Below are 21,122 nucleotides of genomic sequence, written 5' to 3'. Positions count from 1 at the left end.
CGAGGTGAAGATCTGGTATCAGCCATGCAGCAACGGCTGCCCCCAGGCAGGATGGGAGCTGCCCAGAAGCTCCACCACGCTGCCTGTAGGACACCGCCTGCTGTGGGGTCTCAGAGGACATGCACTGCAGACGGAGCACCCAGATGATGAGGTGATGATCGCCTGCAGACTCACACATCCTACACTGGCACAACCGACACATCACTCCACACACGGCGCCTGAACAATGTATTTCTCTCAGCAGCCACCAGGGGAGCGCGCGTTAACTCCGGTATGTTCTAGAGTTGTCTCCCTGGTGCTCGCATAGGCAGCTGTGGCCCCTCCCTCTCCATCTGAGTAAGTCCATCCGTCTGTCCCAAACCGGAGTTGGCCATGTGGTGCCGGTCCGCAGTTCAGCTCTGGGCCGGTCCCATCAGCTGTCCCTGGGTGCTGGGGTGGAGCGGGCGGGGCCTCGCCCAGGTCCCAGGGAGCTGTGTCCACAAGTCCTCTGAGCTGGTCTACTCCAGAACCACGGTGCCACCCACTGCCTCCAGGGCCGCCTTGATCTTCTCGGCCTCAGCCTTGGCGACGTTGGCTTTGATTTCCTGGGGCAGGGATTCCACTAGCTTCTTTGCCTGTCAGAGAGCAAAGTCAGACCCTGGGCCTGGGCTGCCACAAACCAAACCCGCCCCAGAGGTGCTGGCACCAGCCGGGAAGACCGTGCGGTGCACGGAGCCGCACCTGGACGAGATTTATGCCCTGGACGTAGTTCTTGATTTCCTTGATCAGCTTCACTTTGTCCACGGGCTTTGCTTCCGTCAGGCGGACGGTGAAATGTGTCTGTTCTTTCTGTTTGGGGATGTCTTCCTCTGCTGCCTGGCGGGGGGGGGGAGAGAAAGTGGGCAGCCAAGTGGGAAACGATGGGGTGAAGCTGGCACATTCGCTCCTGGAGCACCCCATTCTGTAGCCCCAAGCCTGCGATTCCAGCAGAAGGCCTCACCGGGCCAGGCAGGCTCAGGTTGCCCGACTGGAGCGCCCCATTCTGTAGCCCCAAGCCTGTGATTCCAGCAGAAGGCCACGCCGGGCCAGGCAGGCTCAGGTTGCCCAGCTGGTCCACTCCTTAGGCTCCCAGTGCCCTCCCTCGCTCACGTGCTCCAGGAGTCAGGGCGGGCTCCGTCACCCAGAAACACTCCCATCTCTGCAGAGGCTGCTCGCAAACTGCCTCCTGGCCCTTGCCCCCCAAAACTCGAGCTCCCTCACCCCTTAAAAATTGTGACTGATAACGACAGGAAAGAGTAACAACAAAAGTAACCTGCAGATAAAATCACATTACAGTAAAGCAGGGCCATTCCAGTCCTCAGCCAAACCCCAGGTGAACTATGGACGACAAATTCACAACCAGCTTCAGCTCCATCGTCACCAAGTGACCAACAATGGGATGCCTGGGAGTGCCAGAGCTCCTCCCAGAGCAGGCCCACAGGGCTCACAGCCTGAGGCACTCTTGGTTTGGATCTGCTGCCTAATTATTAATAGCACCCTCTTCATTTTCTAAAGCGTTTCAATTTAGACAACAAATTACATGGCATGGTAATTCTATTTCTCCTTGCCCCAAATGTTCAGCCCGAATCTGTTCAGCCTGTGAAGCCACCTTCCAGTTCATGGGGTGCGGGGGGTGGATGACGTCGGTGGAACCATGACACACATCTGGAAGGTGGAATGCTCTACTGACTGGGTTTCCTCAGTAGGTGACAGTGAGAGGAAGTGGGCTTAGGGCAACGATCCAGATTTTAAGAGGCTTAAGAGACCCAATGACCAAATGCAGCACACAAACCTTGTTTGGATTTGGGTAAACCAACTGTTACAAAGAAGTCTGAGACTACTGGCAAAAGTGGAATAGAACGGCATAAGAAATGGCTGCTCATTATATCTGTTGTGCAAATGGCTCATGGCCCCGTAACAAAATATCTGTTTTTAGTGATGTGTGTTGGAACGCACAAAAAGGAAAGTTCGGATCAGAAATTAAGCTTCAAGGAACAGGGGCAGCAAATGTGGTAAAACCTTAGTAATTACTGAGCCTGAGTAACAGGTATACAGGTAATCGTGTTCTTTATTATGTCTACTTGTAGATGAGTCTGAGACTTTTCCTAACAAAAATTCCAACCCCCTCTCCCCCCCATTAGCATGTGGCTTCCAGTCTGCCGGTTTCCTCAGAGACACAAACCTGCCCCAGTAAGCCGGAGAATGGAGCTGCTCATCACCTCCCCCACTCTCTGCTCCAGCCTGGGACACGCCTCATGGCCCTTGTGCCTGCCGTCCCTCTGCCAGGAATGCCCAGCTCTCTTCCTCAGCTCAAGCCTTCCCTCAGAGTGTCACCTCCTTGATGTGGCCTTCCTTGAAACTGTAGCCCTCCCCTGCCCTTCTGCTGCTTCTTTACCTTTTTCCCATAGCACTTACAATGTTCCACATAATTATTAATTATGTTCAACATAATTTCTTTCTTTTTCCGTTCACTTGGCTCATCCTGTTTCCCTCCACTAGAAATGTGGTCTCCATGTGGGCAGGGACCTGCACACCGTTGGTGGGAGGAGCTCCCAGGGGACAACAGGGGAGCCCACACCAGAAGCACACACGTTTCCAGGGGGTGTTGATGGATGTAGGACCGAGAGAAGGGACAAGAGAAATCTGGCCACGCAATGTGAAGCAAGATGGGAACCTAGCACCAAAGAAAGACGTTTTGCACAGGACCCAGCCCAGGCTCACCTCAGGGGCCGCTGCTGCAGCAGGGGCAGCCCCAGGCATCATGCCACCCACTGGCATGAGTCCGACATCCTGGATCTTCAACGTTTTCTACACGGACAGAGGAGAGCAGTTTCAGCAGCTGACCATCACACCCAACACACCCAGGGACCACACTTTTGACAATTTACCAAACTTCCCAAATATACCAAAAACAAGCCCCAGACCTCACTGCCCAAACCCGGGCCTGTAATACCTTCAGGAGTTCGTTGAGGTCTGAGATCTCCAGGAGTGTGAGGCTGGCAATGTCCTGCACCAGCTGCTGGATCTTGGGGGGGTACTCCTTGGGGGCGTTATCCAGGGGTGCACCAGCAAGGGCCTCCCCCCGGCGATGGCTGCTACATCTCATCAGCCGAATGGCACACACACGCAGCACCTGTTGCCTAGCCCCCCATTCATACAGAGCCATCAGCCTGGACTGTCACAGGTGGGTGACACAGATCGGACAGGTAGGTGCCATGGGTTCAGGTCCCAACCTAAGGTTCTCAGACTGAAGGCTCCACGTGGATAACAAGGGGAATTCTCAGCTACCTTACGTTTTTCAAAGAGCATTAGAAATCCACACAATTATTTGCAAACAGCTACCAACAAGGTTGTTTCCCGTTTGAATGAACTGTATCAGCCCATGGAGGTAACATAATTGCTTAAATGCATTTTGTTGCACAAAACCTTTCACAACCTGGGGCCCTTGGCGGCAGAAGGCGGGATCTACTGACGGGAGTCCTACCACGTCACCGGGCTGAAGGGGGGAACTGAAGCCCTGAGGCAGGGACTCGTCCAAGGTCATCGGGCCCTCCCGGACACTCTCTGCGGCACGCGCGATTAGGGTGTCGGCACGCGGGGGCCCTCGGCCTCCCACCCACACCGGGACCCGCCGAGTCGGGGGTGGCGCCCGCCGCCCACGGACACCGCCCCAACCTGCACCTTCAGTGCCCGGCTGAGGGCCCCCACTCTGCCGCCCGCCCGGCCCTCGGCAGCCCATGATACCTGGCGGGCCGGAGCGAGGCGCCCCGAAGCCGGAGACATGGCCCCCACAGGGGGCGAGCAGCCGCCGGCAGCATCGGTCCGCAGGCGGGAAGGTCACACGCGGCTCCTGAGGGGAGGGACGCTCTAGCCGCCGGGGTCGTCGAGCATACGAGCTGGGGAGGACGCTCTAGCCTCCGGGGCCGCCGAGCATACGAATTGGGGGGGTGACGCTCTAGCCGCGCCTTGCGCCAGCCTCCTCTCGCTTCTCCAGATTACCCACAAGGCGGCGGGCCGCGCAGGCGCAGAGCCTCGTTGGTGGCGGCGGCCCGTGGCGGGGACTAGGGAGCAGACGGTGACCTGCTCCTGTCCTCGCCCGGTGGGGCGAACGGAAGCCAGAGAAGACCGAGGCGCCAGGCTCCATCCGGGTCGGGGAGGCGGGCCTGGCCCCCGGGCGGTCGGCCAGGGAGGACTGGCCGGGACCCCGCCGCAGTCTGGCGTCCGCTGCAGCAGCTCTCGGCCCGAGACGTTTGCTCTGCCGCAGGGCGGGCACGGGGGTCCCGAACGCCCTTCCCACAGGTCCGCGCTAGGGGCCCCGCCGGCCCCGCCGCCCGCGGTCATCTAGCGCGGGGAGCTTCCCCTGCCCTCGGGCAGCCTTCCCCTTGGGCTCCTCCTCTACGGGAGCACGTGTGCCTCTTCGTCCATGCGGTGCCGGGAGCGAGGCCGCGTCCTGGGCCTGCGCGAGTCTCGGGACTCCGCCTACAGCGTTTGCTTGGATTGTGATCGAGTCGGGAAGGGGACGAGTGACGGGGTCCTGGGTAGAAGGGCTAACAGTTCACCTCGGAGGAGAGTATTTGTAAGCCCTGGTTCTGTCTCCAACTGCCCCAATCCTCTGCACTCCTGCCAGCCTCTCCGTCCATCTCCCAAACATCCAGCACGTGGGGTGTCCCCAGCTCCTCAGCTGGCATTTGCCGTGAGGGTCCTGAGCTGTTGCTCTTTATATGCAGCAAGTGGCGTCTCTTCTCCCAGCTGTCCCAGACACCACAAATGATTTCCTAAGAACCAAGGTTGGAGGAGAGCCCCGACTTAAGTCAAACTGAGAAGGGCTGCCCTCTGCCCAGCACCTCCTGTTATCCTGGCGCTGCCTTTGACCTGAGCTCAGGTAGCCTCTCTGTGCCTGTTACACTAGTCTTCCTTCACAGAAGAGCTAATGCTGGGCTCACCTCAGAGGTTTGGGTACGTAAGGTGCGTGAAATGTTCTGAACTCTGGACGCAAGGGGCTGTGAGTCTATCATCTTAAACGTTGTCTTCCAGACTACAGTTCTAACTGGAGTGTCAGTCACATGGGAGCCATGGGCCCTGTGAGTCTCTCCCAGGAGTGTCAGGGGAGATGCGGGTGGAGCAGGGCTGGGGGGGAGGACTGTTGCTCAGCTCCCCCTGAGGGCACAGCTCTGAGGTGCTCAGTCTCAGGAAGGGAGATAGATCTGCATCTGTGGCCAGAGCAGGACCAGACCAGGGTCCACCTGTGGGGACCGCCTGTGGAGCTGGGCCTGTGGCAGGAGACAGGCTGGGTATAGTGCTGCACCTACATGCCCTTGTCCAGACCCGCTGCCCACCACCTTCCCCTGAGCAGACACTTGGACACCTGTTGAAGGACATTTTATTATCACTGTTCCATTCCGTCTACTTGGGGCACTGGATGAGATGACAGCTCAGAAGCAGAGAAGCTGGAGACAAGCCCCCACCCTTCCTGTGAGGGCCAAGGGCACCCCTGCTGACAGCCCAGGGGCCATGCTGGAGGGCTCCGGGGAGCACCAACATTAGTCACAGACCACCAGCCCCGTGGTCTCACAGGTGGGGATGGGAGGGCACGGGCTGCACGGGGCAGAGGGACCTGACCCACTGGGCTAGGGGCTTCCTCTCAGAGAAGGTCCTTCCCTCCCAGCCTCCTCCCTGAGGCCCCCGCCTTGGGGAAAGAAGTCAGAGACCAACTAGAGAGACAAGGACGAGGATGGGGCCTGGGGGATGAAGAGCCAGCAGGCAAGGACAGAAAAAGGGAGGAGGGCCAGGGTGAAGGGCCCCCCTCTGCTCACATGGAGCAGGGACACTACACGGTGTAAGAGGAAAGAGGAGAGGGTGCGGCTAGTTAGACACGGAGGCGACAGTTTTGGAGAACTGCGGTGTTACTCTGCATAGCAAGCTCCCGGCCCAGGGTCAGTCGAATGAGATGAGCTGGGCTTCACTGCCCTGTGCCGGCGGCCCCTGTGCAGGTGGCTGCTGGGCCACGGGGGGCTGCTGCTGTGGAGGGCCGCCCGAGGGTGCCATCTGGGGTGGGGACACAGGCCATTGGTCCTCCCTCCCCAGGCCCCAGCCTCCCCACCCTCTAATGGCTTCTCTAGAACACCCTGTCCTGGCCTCATCCCCAGTACTCAGTCCCATCAAGCCCAGTCTGGGCCGCGGCAAAGGAGGCCTCCTGACTCCCTCCCTCCAGCCTACTCTGGGCTCCCTGTCCTCTTCCTGTCCCTAGCAGAGCACAGACTCCAGGAGTTCCGAACCAATGTCTACAGGGTTGAGCCGACATGGCCTTGGGCTTGTAAGTAATACAGTGGTTTTGATACCTACAGGTGTTCTCTGTGTGTGTTTCCATCCTACTTTTCTCTGCCGAGAAGCAGTCCTGGCCTGCACTGTCCATTCGTCCCAGGACAGCCCACCCTGAGGAGGGCCTGGAGCGCAAGCCTGTCTCCCCTGTGAGCTGGCTTACAGAACAGCCCTCACTGGGTCATGACCCACAGTGGCAGCCCTGGGAGAGGCTCACCTGCTGGTACATGGGCTGCTGCCCTGGGATGTAGGGCTGCTGTGGGGGTGGCAGAGGGGCATCTTGGCTGGGGAGGGTGGTCATGAGATTCTGTGAAGAATAAAACGAACCCTGACATTGAGAAAAGAGCTGGGTAACCACACAAATGGGCTGGTTTCTGACCTGGAAAAATCAGATGCTGACAAGCCAGGAGAACCCAGTGGAGGGGATAGGGTGGGGAGCAGAAGGGTATAGCCTGCTCAGTCTCCCCAAGCCTCTCGCCAAGGGACCTCGCCCCTCCCCTGTCTGGACACCCCTAGTCTCTCACCTGCATGCTGTAAGGCTGGTAGCCCATGGACACCGACTGGCTCCCCATGTAACCCATGGTGCCGGACTGCGGAGGCTGGGAGATGGCTGGGAGGCTCTGCGGAGCCTGGGAAGCCACGTTCTATGGACGGAAGGAAGGGGTGAGATGGGAGAAGGGCTGGGGCCGGGTGCCCCAGAGCAGAGGCCTCACCGGGGGAGGGGAGCAGCCTCGCCCGCCTACCTGATAGCCCTGTGTAGGAGTGGGCTGGTAGGACGAGTAGGCTGGGCTGGCGGTGGGCCCAGCAGGGCCCTGGGGGGCGGCCTGTGTGCCAGAGGCCCCTGCTGGGTATATGTAGGCGCTCACCATGCTGGGATCTGTGGAGGAAAAAGAGGAATGAGGTTGAGACCCTGGAGGGTCGGGGCCAGGAAGGAGAGGGTGGAGGATGGAGAGGGTGGAGGATGGCGAGGGTGGAAGATGGAGAGGGTGGAGGATGGAGAGGGTGGAGGATGGCGAGGGGAGTCACTTCTCTTGAGTTTTCCTTTTTGTTGTCACTTTTGGAACTAAGTTCATGTTTCACAGCCTCACAAAAGGAAAATAAATGAAATCAATTGGAATGAGAAAGAAACCCTTAAATTGAACGAATCAGAAAAAATGAACCAAACTGAATTCCAAACAAGTAACATGATGACACCGAAAGGAGTAGAGAGACTAACCCTAGTAACAGAGTCTGGACTCTGCCCTCAGGCTAAAGACACAGGACCCCCAGCAAACAGTAAACCTGGTCAGGGCACCTTTCCCGGTGGCCTGGGTCAGTGTTCCTAAAGCTGCTTTCTGTGTGTCCTGGGAATGAACAGGATGCGAACAGGAAGAGAAGGGGCAGACTCACTGTCAGAGGAGGGAGTCACAACACAGAAAGGGCAGGAAGCCCTGATGCTGTTGGAGGTGAAGGCATCGGAGTAAACTCGTGTTTCTTACACATACAGATAAAGGGGTGGGTGTATCCACACGCATATATGCACGTATGCTGGGCGTGTGTCCACACGCTGCCCAGCCCTGTCTGCTGAGAGGGTCTGGAGGCACTGAGCACACGTAAACCTAGACCTCGGCATCCAAACGCCATCCTCCACTAAAAGGAACCAGGCTCCTGGGAGAAACAGCTGCTTCCAGCGCCGAGAAAGGACAAGATGACCACAGAAGATCTAGTTGTTCCAGAAAGCAAGCACCCACACAGCAGCAGGACGTGTCAGGATGGCAGAGGAACCAGCCAGAGGGCTCCCGAGGTCCCACCTGGGACAATCGGAGCATCCAAATAAACAGTGAGAATAAAGGATTATCACCTTTGACTAGAACGAGTCTGCACTAAGAATGACAAATGAATAAACAGGAGAAAAGAAGAGGGCATCCTTACGGTGGCAAGACAACTAAGGAATGCGGGAGCAACGGAGTCAGTCACTACTGGCAAACATGACAGGTTCAGGTAAAAATTAGCAAAAAACACTAAATCTAGTGGGTGAAAATTTAAAGAGAACAAGGATATTTGCAAGTCTTATGTCCCCACAAAACACTTGTTGACTACCAAGGGAAAAAGAGTCGCTTTACAGTGAGGAAACCCGGCGGCCCCCCACACCACATGACCAGAGCTACCACCACCAGTGACGGGACAAAGCGGCTTGCTGTGCCTCCCACAGAACACCACGTGCTCCCGTGATAGCTGCCAAAACATAGCCCTGGAATGTCACACCAATGGAAGACCACACAAACCCAAACGGCTGGTCTGCAAGACAGAGGGTCAGTGCTCTTTGAGAAGTCAATGTCATGAATCACAAAGGCAGACCGAGGAGCATTCTAGCCTAAAGGAGATAGGCAGGGTGGCTGAATACAACCCATATCGTGGGGTTTCCTATTGGCACAAAGGGTGTTACTGGGACAATGTGGGAGCACAAACACGGCTGTGGATGAGGTCAGGCCCTGGCCTCAGTGGCTCCTGGTCGGTCTGGTACCTGTGCCCAGGCTGTGAGGAGTGTCCTGGTTTAGGAAATGTATGCTGAAGCCTCTAGGAGAGGGCGTCACGCCTGCTGCGCTCTAAAACAGGTCAGGGAAGAAAGCATGTGCATGTGTGCGTGTCTGTGCACGTGAAGAGAGAGAACAAACGTGGTCAAATATTAACATCTGGGGAACTGAAAAAATTCTTTGTACCATTCTCCTAACTTTTCTGTAAATCTGCAATTACGCCAAAATAAAGATCAAAGAAGAAAAAGATAAAGGTGTGGGGCTTGTCTTAGCTGGTCAGCACCTCCACCCACCCCCATTACCTGCTCCGGCCCCAGGCATGCTGGGGTAGGGGCCGCTGGCGGCCGGGGCCGGCTGGCTCATGTACACCGTGTGCATGGGGGAGCCTTCCACCGAGCCTGCTGGGCTGAAGGTGCCGGGGAAGCTTGTTGGGCCTGAGGGCTGATATAGCACGCCCCCGGCTGCAGGCATGGCCTGGAGCTGGGGACAAAGAGACGGCTGTCAGAGCCAGTTCTCAGTTGCCGGAGTCCTAGGGGAGTGAGACGAGTGGTAGCCACATGCCTGGGCATAGGGCAGGGAGAAGGCAGGCATCTGGGCCCGCATCTGGATGGTTTGCTTCTGCTGCTCCAGCCGCATCTGCCGCTCCTTCTCCTGCTCCTGCAAGCGCTGGATGGCCAGCTGCCTCTGCACCTCCAGGTACTCCTGCGGGCCACAAAGCAGCAGTCAGGGCCAGCCTCGTGCCTGGTGCGCCCACAGCTGGGTCGTCACCACACCTGCTTCTTCTGCCGCATGATCTCCAGCTTCTGGGCCAGCTGGATCTGGCGCTGGCGCTCGGCCTCCTCAGCTGCCCGGCGCAGCTTCTCCCGGTGCTCCTCCCGCAGGGCACTGAGTGCCCCCCGGGCATCGCGGATCTGCGCCAGCTTGTCCTGGAGGCCCTCGTAGTACACTGTGGGGAGAGGACAGAGTGGGGAGCCCTTGGTGTTGGATGGAAGCATGGGCTGCCTGGTGGTGGGCTCCTGCCCTGGGCTGTGATGCCCAGGCCTGCCTTTGCCTAGCAAGTCTCAGGAAACAGCAAGGCCCAGCCAAGTGCTTGTCAACAGGGCACAGCTGGCATTTGAGTTGGGGGTGGGGTTCTTCTTTGAGCTGATTGTCCCATGCTTGGTGGGACATTTCCCATCACTGGGACCATCTCCTGCGGAGCCCAGGGCCCAGAGACATACTCTTAAGAAGCCACAGCCCCACCCTCAGGAACCTTTCCAGTGCCCAGTGACTGGCCAGCAGAGAAGGTGCTCACACAACACTGGGGAGGCTTGACGGTGCCTGGCCCAGAGGGCACCCACCGCACCTAGCATGTACAGTGAGACCTCAACAGAAGGCCCCGCGGCCCTGGAGGCACCTACGCCTGCGCTCATCCAGCTGGTTGAGCAGCTCCAGCAGCTGGGGGTGCATGCTATTGATGGACTGGAAGAGGGAGAGCACGGCCGAGTCATTGGTGATGCTGCGGCCTCGCACGTGGTTGCTCTTCATGCGGTTGACAAAGGTGGTGACGGCGTTCTGCAGGGCCTTCAGAAATTGCGCATGGCTCTCCTCTGACTCCCCGTTCTGGTACTGCTGCTGGGGACACACAGTGGGGTCTGGCTGAGTGTCCCCTGTGCCCCCCAGGCTCCCTGAACAAGACCAGCCTGCCTGGGCAGGGCTTTCTGTCCAAGGCCTCGATAGTCCCACCTGCACAAGCCCCAGGCGGCACTTGGCCTTGCCAGGCGCTGAGCTCTGAACCAGCTGTGCATCTCTGACTTGATCCTCCCCATGACACTGTGAGGGGACACCCTCAGCATCCCCTTTTCCAAATGAAGAAACTGACCCCGAGGGAGGCTCGGCTCTTGCCCACGGGCACAGTGCTGCCCAGGACGGAGCTGTCTGGGGCTTGGACAGCTTGGCTCGCAGCCCCTCTGCCCCTCCCCACAGGCGCTCCCACCAGTGGTGACACAGGGCCTGCCTCCCTCCCAAAGGCCCTGGTCTCTTACTCCAAGGGCCAATAAAGCCCAGAAGCCCCAGGATAGACCAAAGACTCATGTGGGTGGTTCTGGGCTGCCCTGAAATATTCTAGTCCGTTCAGGGTAGACAGCAAGTGGCTGAGCTCCTGGACCACAGCCAGCCAGCCCAGAGAGGTTCAGTCAAGAGTTCTGGGCCGGAACTCTTGGAAGTCACTGTGGGCTGCTTGACCCTCCTGTCAGGGCAGGTGCCTGTGAGGTGTTCTGCACTTGTGGAGGCCATGCTTTCCCTCTGCCTGTGGAGGGAGCCACAACTTACCTCACTAAAGGGGCCGCTGGAGGGAGTCATGGATTGAGAGTCTGTCTCCGGGAGAGGAGTCTGGAAGAGACCAGAGCGTGAATGGGGCCTCCAGACTGTGCCAGTGTCCCCCCTCCCAAGGGACCAGGGACTAGGAGCGCTGAGAGCAGCCCCCTCACCTCCACCATGCTGGCAGGGGCTGTGTGCCCCTCCCCAGGCTGGGCGGCAGGCTCCGTCAGGGGCACAGGCGCGGAGGGCGTGGGGCTCTTCCGAGCTTCCTCCTGCTTCTTCTCCCAGTAGTTCCGGTTGAGGTACCTGGCAAGCTACACAGGCAAGGGACTCACTCTCAAGGGCAGAAAGCAGCAGAAGGGGAAAGCGCTGCATGTGGGGTGTCCTCACCTCGGGGTCCATGTCCTCAGCCAGAGGCGCCGATGAGTTCTGGGGAGACACAAGGGGTCTGAGGGGCCGCAGGCCAGAGAAGCAGCAACCTGCAGGCTCAAACCACTCGCCCCACCTCCCCTCGAGCCATTGCTCAGGAGGCCTGGATGGCACAGTGGTGACAGTGGACCCAGGGGCTGGCTGGAGCTGGTCCCAGGGAGGACTGCCAGCCCTCCCGTCAGCTGCACAGATGGTCCCAGCAAGTAGCTGGCAGGGCTGAGCTTAGTTCCTCCCCAAGTTGGTCTCACCCACAGAGCCCTGCAGAGCTTGCAAATGACTTTCTAAACCTTCCGTCCCACTCGCCACCCACCCACTATTTACAGACGGGGCTGAGTGAGGCCAGAGAAAGGTTGGATCAACTCTCAGAAAGGAAGTCCCGTAACAGCCGGGCAGAGGGCAGGCTAGAAAAAGGCAAGGCTCGGGCGGGAAGTGTGGAAGAGACTGGGGTCTCACCAGTGGGGCCTCCAGCTTTCCCAGTGTCCTCCACCCCGAAAGAGGATCCCTGACCAGGGAGCCGAGAGCCATGGGAGCTGGGCTGCCAAGCTAGGTTCCCTTGACACTCGCCTGCATGACACGGCGCCATCCCTTCTGGGACAGCCCTCCCACCCATCCTCCTGCCCACTCCCATGGGAAGTGGTTTAAGCCAGTGTGGCAGAGCCAGAGGTTAGGGTTAGGGCTCACCACAGGTGAAGAGTACAGGCTGCTGGCGGGGGGCGCTGATGAGGCCACGGGTGTGGGCTCTGCCTTGGGGTATGCGGTGTATGCTGACTTCTGTCTCTGCGGGACAACCAGGAACAGAGTGTTGCGTGGGGAGCACGTGGCATAGGCAGGCCAAGCCTCCACACTCCTCTGCTTTCCCTGAACATCTAGGGGCGCTCCCCCAGCACCTCTGGACTCAGTGAAGCCTTAGGTCCCCCTCCTGCCCCCCAGAGTGCCTCCCTGGCTCACCATTCTCTCCTTCTCCTCGGCCTCTGACTGTGACAGGGCCAGGGCCAGCTGCAGCTCCTCCTCCTCCTGAAGGGCCGTCTCATCCCTCTTCGGGGGCAGCTGGGGGCAGATAGGGCTGAGTGAGCAGGACCCAGGGGATAGGTGCCCCCAGGGACCCGGGGTCAGTACCTGGGACTGCTGCGACAGGGGGCTGGTCAGGTACTCCGGGGGCAGCTCTGTCGTAGCGGAGGCCTTTCCCTCTGCTTTCCTGGAAGTGACAGGATGCTGTGGGTGACCAAGCACCACACCCCAGGCCCCCCGAGGTTCTCGAGGACACCACCTGGGACTTCCCTCCAACAGCCCCACAAAATGACAGTGGTGGTTTCACATCCACATCCAGAGAAAAGCTGGACTTTCAAACCAGCTCTGTTGCCTCCAGGCCACAGGACCCTGGCCAAGCCACTTGGCTTAAGCCACAGCCCCTCTCCCGAAAACCAAGTTCAAACGCCCATCTGGCCAGACCACAGCTTTCCACGGAAAAGGGACTTTCCAGTGAAATGGCCTGCAGATATCACTTAACCAAGGGATCAGCTCCTATCGCCAACACTGGGACAGACGGACAGCGTAGGCACCGAGAGGGACACAGCCTCATTCCTGGATCCTGCCAGGAGTGCAGAACCTGACTATAACCATGAGGAAACCTTAAACCCAAATGGACGGACACACTACAATGACCTTGACCCTTAGAAATGTCTGCATCATGAAAGAGAAAGAGGAGGAAAACACGTCTGGGTTCAGGCAGCTGAGGAGGCGTGACAGCCACCTGCCACACGCTGTAGAGTGGGATGGGTCCTGATAGGACGGAACTGCCACAGGATGTTACTGGGACTCAGCAAAACCAGAACAAGGACTACAAAGTAGCTGTCAGATGCCCCAATTTGACAACTGTGCTGTGGTTACATGAGAGAACATTCTTCTCCTTGGGAAATGTACCCAGGAGGTTCCAGGGCTGAGGGACAGGGTGGCTGTGGCTTGCTCTTGCATGGTTCAGAATAAAATGCGTATGTGTGCACACACAAGCAGACGAGGGGACACGTGATTAAGCTAACATGGCAACATGTTAGTGTCAACACCGGGAAAGCCAGGTGAAGGGCCCACCTTGCAGGGTCTTCTTATACTCCTGCATCTTTTCTCTAGGTTTTACTTCCAAACTAAAATGTTAAAACACAAACAAACCAAAAAACAAACCCAAGCAACTGGCCCGCAAGTCTCAGACCCGAGGCTGAGGCATCTCAGTCCCGCCCGCCTGACCTGCCCGGAGTCCGGGACCTGGGGCCAACCCTCCGAGACAGGGGGACAGAGGCCCGGCTCCATGGGGCACGCAGCTGTCCTCAAGGCGCCCGCAGGGACTCACTTGTTCAGCTGCTCGTAGCAGGGCTCGCACACGCGTACTTCCTTCTCGATGCCGAACTTGGGGATGGTGGAGTACTTGGAGGAGCACTTGCCGCAGAAGATCTGGCCACACGCCCGGCAGTGGTGCTGGGACACAGGGTGGGTCAGGGCAGCGGCCTGGTGATGGGCCCCCACCCTGCCCAGCACCGCCTACTGCAGAACACAGCAGGCTGGGCCTCCCAGGCCGGGGGGGGGCAAAGGGTGGGCAGAAAGCAGGCATGGGAGGCCACAGAGGCCCTGGAAAAACAGGCTCCCTTCCAGGCTCTCAGCTGCAGACACCATTTTGGGGCAAAGTTAAATTAAAAAGAAAGATTCACAAAAAGCGTGCGTGAATTGTGCTGATAAAGGAGAGCTTTTGTTGGGTAGTGGGTCCTGTGAGTCTGCTCAGACCTCCCAGGCTCCCAGCCTTGGCTGCTGCCCACCTGGGCTTCAGGGGCAAGAGATGGTGGCTTGAGGGTCCAAATTGGACAGACCAAGTCAGCTGAGGAGACGCAGCTAAGGGGTTGTCAGCTGAGGCAACACAGACCTGAGCCCCCCGAGCTGGGCTTGGGGTGTTCCATTTCTTGGAAGGAGCGCAGCCTTGCCCGAGCTTCACCTGATGGCACTGACCATCAGACACGGGACCCCTTGGTGACCATGCTCACCACACAGCTGGAGACTGGACTGGCTCCCTGCACCACCAAGTCACAGCCAAGAGGGAAAGGATCATGCGTGTGCAGTGGCTTCATGATGACGGTGGGTGGCCTGGGGTCTGCCCCGGCCGTGCAAGGAGCCAGGCCCTCCCACATGGCTGCTCAGGCGGCAGACCCCCGCCAGGGGCAGGCACACTCACCTTTCGGGTCACCACTCCAAATTGTACCCTGCAGCGGTGGCACTCCTCGGCGTCCACCCAGTCGGGGGCCTGGTGGGCACACAGAGTCAGGATCACACAGTGCACCCCCCCTGCCAAGATCCCCACTTCTCACAGATGGAAGAAGACCCTGATGTGGGCAAGGGCCCAGGGCCACGTCACCGCAGACATGAGGAAGGAGCCCCTTGCAAAACAGACTTTTCTTCATACAGGCATGACAGCAAGGCTTCCCGCAGCTTCGGGGACATGCAAATATTTACTTTAACTATATGAACTTTCTAGACACAGTCCAAAGGCACCTTGAACCATGTTCCAATCTAGCCTGCAGAGACACGGCTGCGTGTTTACTTGAAAAAGTCAGATATTCTTGTTTTCGAGATGAAACAGCAGCTCACCCCCCAACGCTCCCAACAAGCCCAGATCCCAGGGCTTCCCTCCTGCTTCCTCAAAGCAAGTTAATTCCCAGATCCGCAGTACCCCGAGAACTCACTCTCTCTGCAGCGAACATGGCGTCGCTCTCCTTGAACTCTGGGAAGACGTGTCCTGGAGAAAGGAGGCCCCGGTTACCACCGGGTGCCACCCTGGCATGCGAGGCCCTGACAGCCTCATCTGTCCTCGCCCTGAGACCTTCAGGAGCTATGTCCTAACTCCTGACATCTGCCTCCCCAAAGAAACCTACAGGAGGAGGCCCAGAGCCCCCGGGAGGCAGGTGCAGTGACCCACAACGGGCCAGAGTGTCTTAGTGCACAGCTCAGTCAGCCCACACCACACCCAGGTGGCTCCCCACGGCCACTCCATCCTGGGGGCCCCCAACACAGAGCCAAGCCTTTCTCCCACCATATCAAGGCCTCACAGATATTCCCTGGGCCTCCCGTCTGGCTCCTGGACCCACATTCCAGGCAACCACACTTCCCAGTATTCTTAAAGATGGAGTTCCCAAGCTTTTTTTGAGGCACAGACCCCTTGGGAATCCTATAAAACTTTAGACATTCGCCCCAGGAAAGTTAACGTGAGCACATTTCCAGCATCCCATGTCCAATGTTCAGGGACTGAGTGACTGGACGTTGGACAGGACCCTGGTCATACATTCTCCACAGGGTCCTGCCACCCCACAGCCACAAAACACCACTTCTGCTTGTATTCCATGCCTCATGTCTAAGGCCAGAGGACCTGGCCAAGTGTTCTGCACAGGGCACGGAAGCCCCAGCCCTCTCGTTCACTGCCCAGCATGAGCATCAGCAAACCTTCCAACTACAGCCTGAATCCACTGCCCACCTTGCCAAACCCCACCAGCTCTCCACAGCCACTGCCAATAGCCAGGAGGAATGCAAGGGATCCTTAAAAAATGCTCCTTAGCTGCCACACCCTGGCTTAAAATCCTCCAAGGACTTCCTGCTGTGCTCAGAGCACCCCAGCTCTGGCCCACAGCTCTCCTCCAGGCTGGTGCCTCCCACACCTTCAGCAGCCAGTCTGCACCAGCCCCGGGGCTCTGAACCGTGGTCCTCTGTGGGACACTGTGGCCCAGGACTTCTCTCACCAGTTCGTTCTCAGGCTCAGGTCTGATGCACGTGCCACCTGCTCTCTAGGCCTTCCCCAACCACTTGTCCTAACCCAGCCCCCCCAGGGGCCAGGTCCCTCAGCTTGACTTCTCTCCTAGAACCCATCTCTCGTGGAAATTAGCTCTTCTGCTAACTTTTCACTTCTGTGTTGTCTGCTGCACTGCCCCTTCTCCACCCCTACCCCGATGGGGAATAAGATTCGGAAAGGCAGGGGCTCGGGTGTCCAGAACCAGGCTGATCCCATGTCCCCGCTGTGGGGACACCCACTCCACGTTCCCAATGATGGTCACGTGGTGAGGCGCCATCCCCCATCCTGCTCAGGGTGGACAGGGGCAGCCTCTTGGCTCCTGGAGGCCACATCCCAAGCCTGCTCCGACTCACCTTCCACTTTCATGATCTGGTAAGTATCCTGGACCACCTTGTACTTGGGCTCATTCCGGAAGGCGTGTGCCCAGGCCTGAATCAGATACAGGATCTTATTTCGGACATTTACTTCTACCTGCCTCTGCGAAGAAGGGAAGGAGAAAGATAAGGAGGGCCTTGGGAAAGGCCAGTGCCAAAGAGACATCTCAGCATGAGGAAGTGGCTGGCAAGACCCCACAACTCCAAGCAGACGGAGCTGGCAGAGGCAGGCTGGGTCCCCCAAGCGGGGTGCCAGGGCCATGTACTGACCCACTCTCCAGGCCCAGCCCTCCTCCATGGAACCCTGTCCCTGAGGACAAACCTACTGCACCTGTCTGTCCACTCAGGGCCTGGACTTTTCTTTAACCCTGAGAAAAGCTGGGGTACCCCTGAAGCTAAAGTTCTCCAGTTCTGCCATCCTGTAACCATCTGCTTCTCTCTCTCCTGCCCCTTGGGACCCTGATCAGCCTCAGGAACCCCTCAGTCTGTAACCCGCTCTGGCCCCAGTTAACGCTGGCCTCTAACAGGCAGAGCCAACCAGGCTGGGCTGAGGGAGCAGATGTGCCTCTGGCTGGCTCCCTCCTTCCCATAGCCAGCTGGGGTGGGTTGGGGGCAGCAACCATTTCCACCAGGTCAAAGCACAGCGAATCACATTTCCAGAGTCCTCCTGGGGACAATGTCCACACACGATGCTCAGGAGAACGGTGAGATAAGAAGGCTGCTCACAGAGACACCTACTACAGCTCGCACGCTGGGCTTCGGTTCTTTCTCATAATCTGTGTCCAGTCAGCGGCCCCCCCCTTTCCTCTCATAACCCTGCCCCCGCCAAGGGAGGACTAACTGGCATAAACCACATGCCCCATGAACAGAACACAATGGTGCCAATACAAGGAGAGACCAGGTTCTAACTCCTTCTGCTGTTTCAGCCTGCCCAGAGTAGGGAACGGCCAATGTCACCAGCCAGGGCCTCAGAGAAGCCCTGCTGTCAGCTCAGGTCCCAGATGGGCTCTTGGCCACGTGGGCCCACAGGCACCTGGACAGGCCCACGAAACCATGGCCTGGCTCACCAGTGGTGGCAGAGATGGAGCCCAGGGCTGTGCTCCTCAGCTGCCACCCTGGGCAGCCTCATCTCTGGGGAATGCCCTTTCCCCTCAAAGAATGGCTGCACCACTCCACTCTGCATCACACAACCTCCCGGTGTCACTGCCCACATCACAATCCCCGCAGGTGGGCAGTGCGAGCCTGAGGCCACAGGCAGCTGCCCACTCAGAACACTCTCTCTTGGGGTTCTGGAGGACTCTCCCTGCTTTGCCAAAGAATAGCATGAAACGCACTCTCCAAGGTGTCCCTGCTCTGCTGTCTCCCCTCAACTGTCCCTTCATAATAAACACGTCAGACTCACAGGCCTCCCTGCTCAGAATCCCTCCTGGGGCCCCATGCGTGGGACCCACCCAGCGCCTTCCGGGACACCCCTAGGCCTCTGCTCGCACACCCTGTTTCCTTCCACCTACTTCTCTACCACTCAGTGAGGGTGAGGTCCCCCTCCTTCAAGACTTGGCTCCAAGCCCTGCCCTCAGTAAGCCATCCCGACCCCACAGGAAGAGCGGGGTCTTCTCTGTGCCCCTAGGCTCAGCACCTGGCTCACTTCCGGTAAGGCCCTGACCTCACTGGTTTGGGAGTGGCACCATGCGAGGACGACCAATGCACGCCTTCCCGTCCTCTGCCCAACCTGGCACTGCTCCTGCCAGAGGTGCCAGCAAACACCCACAAGGCAGGCCATGGGGTAGCCGTATCCCCAGCCTGGACCTCACTGCTCCCCACGAGGCCCCCACCTTCAGTAGCTCCTTCAGCTCCTCCATGGTCTGCTTGTTAGCCACCTCGTCATGGACGGTCTGCCCACAGTTCTTCACCACAGACTCCATGACCTGCAGACCCCAAGGAAGGGAAGGGTCAGGCTGCCGGTCAGGGCAGGGACACCCCCTCCTGGACAGGCGCACCCCCCAACAAGAAGGCAGGGCTGACAGGCCTCTAGGGCCACCCAGGCAGGCAGGAGAGCCCACGTGGCATCCTCTGAGGCAGGCGGCAGCCAGTGCTATACACGCTCCTTCTAACTCCACGTTTTATCGCAAGGACAGACCAGAGTCGAGCTCAGGGATCCAAGTCTGTCAGCATTTCCCCCGCCCCAGCCCTCATCAGGGCTGCTCGCATCTGCCCTCCCTCTGGGCCCCTCACTGCTGGTGGTATGCCCAGGCAGGTGGGCAAAGCCACTGGTTGACTCATCTCTGCCATCCCAACAGGGGGCGGGGACCCTTGGACGACGGGAATGCAGGGGTCTCATTACCTCCAGGGCATACAAGGCCACATGGGGATTCTTGTCGTTGACTTTCTTCTTGATGGAACTCACGGCATACTTTGCTCTGAGAAAAAAGGGCGTTGGGAAAAGCAGAAAGAGAAGGAAAAAAGGAAGTAGTCTCAGCAACCAAGATGAGAAAAGTCCACCGCCATGTGGTCCTTGAGAACCCCCAGCAAATGTTCAGGTAACCACGTGCTTCCCAGCCATACAGAGAAAATCCTTTAGTTGTCCCAAGGTCTCAAAAATCCCAGAAAGCACACCAGGCAACTCTCCGCCTGAAGAAAACTCCATCCAGAAGATCATCGCAGGATCTTGGAGGGTCAGTGGGCACCAAGCAACCCCAACAGATGGCACGACCAGGCCCTTGGTTCTAGTGAGCACAGGCCCTCCCCACTTACTGTGTGTCCCCCTGGCGGATCAGGTCGCAAATCTGGAGGATGGACTCCCAGTCGGTCTCCAGCAGAAGCTGGCTGGTTGCTTTGTCTAAGGCAGAAACGCACCACGATCAGGGCTTGTCCTGCTGTGTGATTCCTTAGGAAGCCCCCAGCTCAGCAACCGGGAGGAGCAACTGCCTCCTTCCCATTTTAAACATTTGAACGAAATGGAAAACCATGTGAAAATCCTCCTGATGCTCGATAACGATGAGCGCTGTCCTGCCCAAACAAGGGGTAAATAACTTGAAAAATAGTAACAGAGAATGCCCGTCATGGGCTTGTTATCCACCAGGTGCTGTTCCAAACACTTTTTGTGAACTCACTCACTCCACTCTCACACAAGCTTAAGAGCTAGGTGCTATTTCCATCCTCTTTGCAGATAAAGAAACTGAAGCAGAGAGGTGAGGTTACCGCCCAAAGTCACACAGCTTGCTGGGGATAAAGCCGGAATTCAACTCTATGCTGGGCTGCTTCTCAGCAAAGAGAATTCTGCCATCTCGTCCCTCAGAGTTTCTGTTTTTTTCTAGAAGTTTAACCTATTTCATCAGATCTCAGTTGGGGCAAGGCTAGAGAGAGACGCAGCACGGATTCCAGCCCTCTACTTCAAGTGTTTTTTGGGGCAAAGATGGGACTGACCTCCAAGAAGGATTCTCCACCCAATATCACTACTGTGTGCCACAGCTGTCCCAGATAGCAGACGCTCCGAGGAGCTGCTGCTCCAGCCCCGCTGGCACCATCTCCTGACATACAGATGACCTAATAAGGCATGTCCACTTTCAGTATTGATCTGGTAATAACTTCTGGATTGATCCTTGAAGGGCTGAACCATCCCTGTATGGCTGAGTTCCTCAGCCTGCATGCTCCAAAAGCAAGGAAGGCAGAAGGAGGCGCTCCACGCCTCATCGGAGGGCGGGCTCGGGCTGACTACCGGAGTACCCAGAGAGCCTGTCCCAAACACGGGTGCCAGTAGCTTCTTTTGGGGAGGGGGAACATGCCCACAAATATTCACTTTCCTTCCTAAAATTTGTGACCTCCAGGAGGCTCAGAAAGGATCAGCCTTACACCTCCAGCAAACAGAGAATACGCCTTCCTAACCCACCGGGCGCTCCCTGGGTTCTGGTCCGGCCCCCCAGGGAAGCAGCGCTCAAAAGAGCTCGGCAGGGTCCAGGAACGACGCGACGGGCTCCACCCTTAGGGGCCCAATGTTTGGGTCATAACTTCCAAATCCTATACAATCTAGGCTTTTTTCGGGGGAGGGAAGTCTGCTGAAATCTTATTATTTGACTGAGTCACCGGTTTCGTGACTCAGGACTTCTGGCCCCGTCGCTGGGTCAGAGCTCGCGGTTCCAGAAGGAGCCCGACCGTCTCCCGGGACCCGCCAGCTTCCAAGCCCCAGGGGCCGAGAGCCCCACGCGAGGGCACCTCCGCGGACCCGCGCCCACTGCGGGGGACGTCCGCCCAGTGCCCAGACTGCCGAGCCCCCGCGTCGCCGGCGCGCCCACAGGGGGCCCAGGTCGCGCGGCGGCCGCCCTCGGCGCCCTCCCGGCGGCCGCGGGCTGGGCCAGGGGG

General features: G+C 58.3%; 2 protein-coding genes across 3 annotated transcripts in view; both read right to left on the bottom strand.

Moving 5' to 3' along the window:
* Positions 1–211: 211 nt before the first annotated feature.
* On the bottom strand, positions 212–4,414 carry MRPL12 (mitochondrial ribosomal protein L12). The gene is made up of 5 exons (XM_046675419.1): positions 3,763–4,414; positions 2,972–3,158; positions 2,740–2,826; positions 721–855; positions 212–614 (listed from the first exon to the last, which is right to left on the bottom strand). The coding sequence occupies exons 1-5, from the start codon at positions 3,834–3,836 to the stop codon at positions 498–500; spliced, it is 600 nt and encodes a 199-aa protein (XP_046531375.1). The 5' UTR covers positions 3,837–4,414; the 3' UTR covers positions 212–497.
* Positions 4,415–5,381: 967 nt separating this feature from the next.
* The window catches only part of HGS (hepatocyte growth factor-regulated tyrosine kinase substrate), a 16,390-nt gene continuing 649 nt past the window's right edge, over positions 5,382–21,122 (bottom strand). The window contains exons 2-22 of one of the 2 annotated variants that reach the window (XM_046675414.1): positions 19,518–19,602; positions 19,108–19,183; positions 18,599–18,691; positions 16,746–16,869; positions 15,296–15,348; positions 14,788–14,856; positions 13,918–14,042; positions 12,693–12,771; positions 12,525–12,623; positions 12,258–12,353; positions 11,538–11,576; positions 11,318–11,461; positions 11,160–11,219; positions 10,250–10,463; positions 9,623–9,795; positions 9,411–9,551; positions 9,152–9,329; positions 7,080–7,213; positions 6,861–6,980; positions 6,554–6,643; positions 5,382–6,063 (exon numbers count right to left, since the gene is read on the bottom strand). In XM_046675414.1, the coding sequence (XP_046531370.1) occupies positions 5,953–6,063; positions 6,554–6,643; positions 6,861–6,980; positions 7,080–7,213; positions 9,152–9,329; positions 9,411–9,551; positions 9,623–9,795; positions 10,250–10,463; positions 11,160–11,219; positions 11,318–11,461; positions 11,538–11,576; positions 12,258–12,353; positions 12,525–12,623; positions 12,693–12,771; positions 13,918–14,042; positions 14,788–14,856; positions 15,296–15,348; positions 16,746–16,869; positions 18,599–18,691; positions 19,108–19,183; positions 19,518–19,602 (2,303 nt within the window). In that variant the 3' untranslated portion in view covers positions 5,382–5,952. The remainder of the gene's footprint in view (positions 6,064–6,553; positions 6,644–6,860; positions 6,981–7,079; positions 7,214–9,151; positions 9,330–9,410; positions 9,552–9,622; positions 9,796–10,249; positions 10,464–11,159; positions 11,220–11,317; positions 11,462–11,537; positions 11,577–12,257; positions 12,354–12,524; positions 12,624–12,692; positions 12,772–13,917; positions 14,043–14,787; positions 14,857–15,295; positions 15,349–16,745; positions 16,870–18,598; positions 18,692–19,107; positions 19,184–19,517; positions 19,603–21,122) is intronic. The other variant, XM_046675415.1, reaches the window with a different exon arrangement.

The sequence above is a fragment of the Equus quagga genome, chromosome 11, assembly GCF_021613505.1.
Source record: "Equus quagga isolate Etosha38 chromosome 11, UCLA_HA_Equagga_1.0, whole genome shotgun sequence".
Taxonomy (NCBI): Eukaryota; Metazoa; Chordata; class Mammalia; order Perissodactyla; family Equidae; genus Equus; species Equus quagga.
Note: the sequence above shows the minus strand (reverse complement) of the source record. Positions and strands in the feature narration are given on the sequence as shown.